This window comes from Pseudophryne corroboree, unplaced genomic scaffold, assembly GCF_028390025.1.
Source record: "Pseudophryne corroboree isolate aPseCor3 unplaced genomic scaffold, aPseCor3.hap2 scaffold_956, whole genome shotgun sequence".
In the NCBI taxonomy this organism is placed as follows: Eukaryota; Metazoa; Chordata; class Amphibia; order Anura; family Myobatrachidae; genus Pseudophryne; species Pseudophryne corroboree.
In genome coordinates, this window is record NW_026970536.1 from 198,421 (window position 1) to 206,325 (window position 7,905).

The following is a 7,905-nucleotide window of genomic DNA, read 5'->3' on the forward strand; positions in this document are numbered from 1 at the left end:
TACGGCATAAGGACAGATACTGAGAATCATACCGGAACACAGGATAGAAGGGGCACTGTGCAGTTATTCATATATACGGCATAAGGACAGATACTGAGAATCATACCGGAACACAGAGAGAAGGGGCACTGTGCAGTTATTCATATATACGGCATAAGGATAGATACTGAGAATCATACCGGAACACAGATAGAAGGGGCACTGTGCGGTTATTCATATATACGGCATAAGGACAGATACTGAGAATCATACCGGAACACAGGATAGAAGGGGTACTGTGCAGTTATTCATATATATGGCATAAGGACAGATACTGAGAATCATACCGGAACACAGGATAGAAGGGGCACTGTGCAGTTATTCATATATACGGCATAAGGACAGATACTGAGAATCATACCGGAACACAGATAGAAGGGGCACTGTGCAGTTATTCATATATACGGCATAAGGATAGATACTGAGAATCATACCGGAACACAGATAGAAGGGGCACTGTGCGGTTATTCATATATACGGCATAAGGACAGATACTGAGAATCATACCGGAACACAGGATAGAAGGGGTACTGTGCAGTTATTCATATATACGGCATAAGGACAGATACTGAGAATCATACCGGAACACAGATAGAAGGGGTACTGTGCAGTTATTCATATATACGGCATAAGGATAGATACTGAGAATCATACCGGAACACAGATAGAAGGGGCACTGTGCAGTTATTCATATATACGGCATAAGGACAGATACTGAGAATCATACCGGAACACAGGATAGAAGGGGCACTGTGCAGTTATTCATATATACGGCATAAGGACAGATACTGAGAATCATACCGGAACACAGGATAGAAGGGGCACTGTGCAGTTATTCATATATACGGCATAAGGACAGATACTGAGAATCATACTGGTACACAGGATAGAAGTGGTACTGTGCAGTTATTCATATATACGGCATAAGGACAGATACTGAGAATCATACTGGAACACAGGATAGAAGGGGCACTGTGCAGTTATTCATATATACGGCATAATGACAGATACTGAGAATCATACTGGTACACAGAATAGAAGTGGTACTGTGCAGTTATTCATATATACGGCATAAGGACAGATACTGAGAATCATACCGGAACACAGATAGAAGGGGCACTGTGCAGTTATTCATATATACGGCATAAGGATAGATACTGAGAATCATACCGGAACACAGGATAGAAGGGGCACTGTGCAGTTATTCATATATACGGCATAAGGACAGATACTGAGAATCCTACTGGTACACAGAATAGAAGTGGTACTGTGCAGTTATTCATATATACGGCATAAGGACAGATACTGAGAATCATACTGAAACACAGGATAGAAGGGGCACTCTGCAGTTATTCATATATACGGCATATGGACAGATACTGAGAATCATACCGGTACACAGAATAGAAGTGGTACTGTGCAGTTATTCATATATACGGCATAAGGACAGATACTGAGAATCATACTGGAACACAGGATAGAAGGGGCACTGTGCAGTTATTCATATATATATACGACATAAGGACAGATACTGAGAATCATACCGGAACACAGATAGAAGTGGTACTGTGCAGCTATTCATATATACGGCATAAGGACAGATACTGAGAATCATACCGGAACACAGGATAGAAGGGGCACTGTGCAGTTATTTATATATACGGCATAAGGACAGATACTAAGAATCATACCGGAACACAGGATAGAAGTGGCACTGTGCAGCTATTCATATATACGGCATAAGGACAGATACTGAGAATCATACCGGAACACAGGATAGAAGGGGCACTGTGCAGTTATTCATATATACGGCATAAGGACAGATACTGAGAATCATACCGGAACACAGATAGAAGGGGCACTGTGCAGTTATTCATATATATGGCATAAGGATAGATACTGAGAATCATACCGGAACACAGATAGAAGGGGCACTGTGCAGTTATTCATATATAAGGACAGATACTGAGAATCATACCGGAACACAGGATAGAAGGGGCACTGTGCAGTTATTCATATATACGGCATAAGGACAGATACTGAGAATCATACTGGAACACAGATAGAAGGGGCACTGTGCAGTTATTCATATATACGGCATTAGGACAGATACTGAGAATTATACCGGAACACAGGATAGAAGGGGCACTGTGCAGTTATTCATATATACGGCATAAGGACAGATACTGAGAATCATACCAGAACACAGGATAGAAGGGGCACTGTGCAGTTATTCATATATACGGCATAAGGACAGATACTGAGAATCATACCGGAACACAGGATAGAAGGGGCACTGTGCAGTTATTCATATATACGGCATAAGGACATATACTGAGTATCATACTGGAACACAGGATAGAAGGGGCACTGTGCAGTTATTCATATATACGGCATAAGGACAGATACTGAGAATCATACCGGAACACAGATAGAAGTGGTACTGTGCAGCTATTCATATATACGGCATAAGGACAGATACTGAGAATCATACCGGAACACAGGATAGAAGGGGCACTGTGCAGTTATTTATATATACGGCATAAGGACAGATACTGAGAATCATACCGGAACACAGGATAGCAGTGGCACTGTGCAGTTATTCATATATACGGCATAAGGACAGATACTGAGAATCATACCGGAACACAGATAGAAGGGGCACTGTGCAGTTATTCATATATACGGCATAAGGATAGATACTGAGAATCATACCGGAACACAGATAGAAGGGGCACTGTGCAGTTATTCATATATACGGCATAAGGACAGATACTGAGAATCATACCGGAACACAGGATAGAAGGGGTACTGTGCAGTTATTCATATATACGGCATAAGGACAGATACTGAGAATCATACCGGAACACAGATAGAAGGGGTACTGTGCAGTTATTCATATATACGGCATAAGGATAGATACTGAGAATCATACCGGAACACAGGATAGAAGGGGCACTGTGCAGTTATTCATATATACGGCATAAGGACAGATACTGAGAATCATACCGGAACACAGATAGAAGGGGCACTGTGCAGTTATTCATATATACGGCATAAGGATAGATACTGAGAATCATACCGGAACACAGATAGAAGGGGCACTGTGCAGTTATTCATATATACGGCATAAGGATAGATACTGAGAATCATACCGGAACACAGGATAGAAGGGGTACTGTGCAGTTATTCATATATACGGCATAAGGACAGATACTGAGAATCATACCGGAACACAGATAGAAGGGGTACTGTGCAGATATTCATATATACGGCATAAGGATAGATACTGAGAATCATACCGGAACACAGATAGAAGGGGCACTGTGCAGTTATTCATATATACGGCATAAGGACAGATACTGAGAATTATACCGGAACACAGGATAGAAGGGGCACTGTGCAGTTACTCATATATACGGCATAAGGACAGATACTGAGAATCATACCGGAACACAGGATAGAAGGGGCACTGTGCAGTTATTCATATATACGGCATAAGGACAGATACTGAGAATCATACCGGAACACAGGATAGAAGGGGTACTGTGCAGTTATTCATATATACGGCATAAGGACAGATACTGAGAATCATACCGGAACACAGATAGAAGGGGCACTGTGCAGTTATTCATATATACGGCATAAGGATAGATACTGAGAATCATACCGGAACACCGATAGAAGGGGCACTGTGCAGTTATTCATATATACGGCATAAGGACAGATACTGAGAATCATACCGGAACACAGGATAGAAGGGGTACTGTGCAGTTATTCATATATACGGCATATGGACAGATACTGAGAATCATACCGGAACACAGGATAGAAGGGGCACTGTGCAGTTATTCATATATACGGCATAAGGACAGATACTGAGAATCATACCGGAACACAGATAGAAGGGGCACTGTGCAGTTATTCATATATACGGCATAAGGACAGATACTGAGAATCATACCGGAACACAGATAGAAGGGGCACTGTGCAGTTATTCATATATACGGCATAAGGATAGATACTGAGAATCATACCGAAACACAGGATAGAAGGGGCACTGTGCAGTTATTCATATATACGGCATAAGGACAGATACTGAGAATCATACCGGAACACAGGATAGAAGGGGTACTGTGCAGTTATTCATATATACGGCCCGGAACACAGATAGAAGGGGTACTGTGCAGTTATTCATATATACGGCATAAGGATAGATACTGAGAATCATACCGGAACACAGATAGAAGGGGCACTGTGCAGTTATTCATATATACGGCATAAGGACAGATACTGAGAATCATACCGGAACACAGGATAGAAGGGGCACTGTGCAGTTATTCATATATACGGCATAAGGACAGATACTGAGAATCATACCGGAACACAGGATAGAAGGGGCACTGTGCAGTTATTCATATATACAGCATAAGGACAGATACTGAGAATCATACCGGAACACAGATAGAAGGGGCACTGTGCAGTTATTCATATATACGGCATAAGGACAGATACTGAGAATCATACCGGAACACAGATAGAAGGGGCACTGTGCAGTTATTCATATATACGGCATAAGGATAGATACTGAGAATCATACCGGAACACAGATAGAAGGGGCACTGTGCAGTTATTCATATATACGGCATAAGGACAGATACTGAGAATCATACCGGAACACAGGATAGAAGGGGTACTGTGCAGTTATTCATATATACGGCATAAGGACAGATACTGAGAATCATACCGGAACACAGATAGAAGGGGTACTGTGCAGTTATTCATATATACGGCATAAGGACAGATACTGAGAATCATACCGGAACACAGGATAGAAGGGGCACTGTGCAGTTATTCATATATACGGCATAAGGACAGATACTGAGAATCATACCGGAACACAGATAGAAGGGGCACTGTGCAGTTATTCATATATACGGCATAAGGACAGATACTGAGAATCATACCGGAACACAGAGAGAAGGGGCACTGTGCAGTTATTCATATATACGGCATAAGGATAGATACTGAGAATCATACCGGAACACAGGATAGAAGGGGTACTGTGCAGTTATTCATATATACGGCATAAGGACAGATACTGAGAATCATACCGGAACACAGGATAGAAGGGGCACTGTGCAGTTATTCATATATACGGCATAAGGACAGATACTGAGAATCATACCGGAACACAGATAGAAGGGGCACTGTGCAGTTATTCATATATACGGCATAAGGATAGATACTGAGAATCATACCGGAACACAGATAGAAGGGGCACTGTGCGGTTATTCATATATACAGCATAAGGACAGATACTGAGAATCATAGCGGAACACAGGATAGAAGGGGTACTGTGCAGTTATTCATATATACGGCATAAGGACAGATACTGAGAATCATACCGGAACACAGATAGAAGGGGTACTGTGCAGTTATTCATATATACGGCATAAGGATAGATACTGAGAATCATACCGGAACACAGATAGAAGGGGCACTGTGCAGTTATTCATATATACGGCATAAGGATAGATACTGAGAATCATACCGGAACACAGGATAGAAGGGGCACTGTGCAGTTATTCATATATACGGCATAAGGACAGATACTGAGAATCATACCGGAACACAGGATAGAAGGGGCACTGTGCAGTTATTCATATATACGGCATAAGGACAGATACTGAGAATCATACCGGAACACAGGATAGAAGGGGCACTGTGCAGTTATTCATATATACGGCATAAGGACAGATACTGAGAATCATACCGGAACACAGGATAGAAGGGGCACTGTGCAGTTATTCATATATACGGCATAAGGACAGATACTGAGAATCATACCGGAACACAGGATAGAAGGGGCACTGTGCAGTTATTCATATATACGGCATAAGGACAGATACTGAGAATCATACCGGAACACAGATAGAAGGGGCACTGTGCAGTTATTCATATATACGGCATAAGGACAGATACTGAGAATTATACCGGAACACAGGATAGAAGGGGCACTGTGCAGTTACTCATATATACGGCATAAGGACAGATACTGAGAATCATACTGGAACACAGGATAGAAGGGGCACTGTGCAGTTATTCATATATACGGCATAAGGACAGATACTGAGAATCATACCGGAACACAGGATAGAAGGGGCACTGTGCAGTTATTCATATATACGGCATAAGGACAGATACTGAGAATCATACCGGAACACAGATAGAAGGGGCACTGTGCAGTTATTCATATATACGGCATAAGGACAGATACTGAGAATTATACCGGAACACAGGATAGAAGGGGCACTGTGCAGTTACTCATATATACGGCATAAGGACAGATACTGAGAATCATACTGGAACACAGGATAGAAGGGGCACTGTGCAGTTATTCATATATACGGCATAAGGACAGATACTGAGAATCATACTGGAACACAGGATAGAAGTGGCACGGTGCAGTTATTTATATATACGGCATAAGGACAGATACTGAGAATTATACCGGAACACAGGATAGAAGGGGCACTGTGCAGTTACTCATATATACGGCATAAGGACAGATACTGAGAATTATACCGGAACACAGGATAGAAGGGGCACTGTGCAGTTACTCATATATACGGCATAAGGACAGATACTGAGAATCATACTGGAACACAGGATAGAAGGAGCACTGTGCAGTTATTTATATATACAGCATAAGGACAGATACTGAGAATCACAACCAGAACACAGAAGAGATGTGGTACTGTGCAGTTATGTATATATACAGCATAATGACAGATACCGAGAATCGCACCCAGATCACAGAAGTAGTACTGTGCATTTAGTGTGGAAAAGTCAGTGCTTTGTGGTAAGGTAAAATATATAACACTGCCCCATATTGATGAGTGATATCTTGGTTTTCAGGGCGTAAAGAAGCCGTTTACAGAGGTGATTAAAGCTAATATTGGAGATGCCCACGCCATGGGCCAGAAGCCAATCACCTTCCTGAGACAGGTGAGTCTGCAGTACACACAAGACCCTCCGGGGGCAGGCTTTCTCATTGCTCATTAAGGGGACATGTTCTTTCCTCCTGATCTGCTTCTGCCCAGTACAAGGTGAAAGCTGCTGCCACCTAGTGGTGGAGAGAAGACACGTCATTCCAATCACAGGGCTCAGACAGGTAGACAGTGCCTCCCACCTCACTGCATGTATTCAGAGACCCACACTCTATACTACCAGGGACAGATGGTGGGAAGGCATAGATAGAGCCCCCTATATAGTGCTCAGTGATCTCAGCACATCACCCTCCTTTCTATCCCCTATGGAGGTCTGACCCTCTCTTTCTGTCACCCCTGCATCTGTAACCCCTCCATGTGTGTACCATTCTCTGTAGCTGGGGTCTGTGTGACTGGTAACCTCAGTCCTGATTTATCCCCAGGTCACTGCCATCTGTCTGTACCCTGAGCTTCTGAATGACAACAAGTTTCCAGATGACGTGAAGCAGAAGGCATTGCGTATCCTGCAGGCATGCGGGGGCAATAGCATCGGTGAGTGGGGGGCACACAGGGGTCCCGGGGCCACAGCACCCTCCTATACTGTGTGTGAGTGCTCATTGTGTATACTGAAGGTCACACAGAGTCTTTATGTACAGTAGTGTTTATTCCTTGCACTATCCTAGGTGTGACGTTCACAAGACATTAGTACATACCTTACTGTAGCTCTACGCCCTATAACTGGTCACCCCGTATACCTCCAGCGTCTCCCCGTATACTGACACAGTGTATCACCTGTTACCTCCAGCCTCACCCCGTATGCTGACAGTGTTTCACCTGTTACTTCCAGAGTCACCCTGTATACTGACAGTGTATC

At 42.9% G+C, this 7,905-nt stretch overlaps 1 protein-coding gene across 1 annotated transcript in view; it reads left to right on the plus strand.

Moving 5' to 3' along the window:
- The window catches only part of LOC135048396 (alanine aminotransferase 2-like), a gene marked incomplete at its 3' end in the record, with an annotated part of 147,181 nt that extends 139,598 nt beyond the window's left edge, over window positions 1-7,583 (plus strand). The window contains exons 4-5 of the mRNA XM_063955531.1: window positions 6,961-7,050; window positions 7,475-7,583. Of these exons, the coding sequence (XP_063811601.1) occupies window positions 6,961-7,050; window positions 7,475-7,583 (199 nt within the window). The remainder of the gene's footprint in view (window positions 1-6,960; window positions 7,051-7,474) is intronic.
- Window positions 7,584-7,905: the final 322 nt, after the last annotated feature.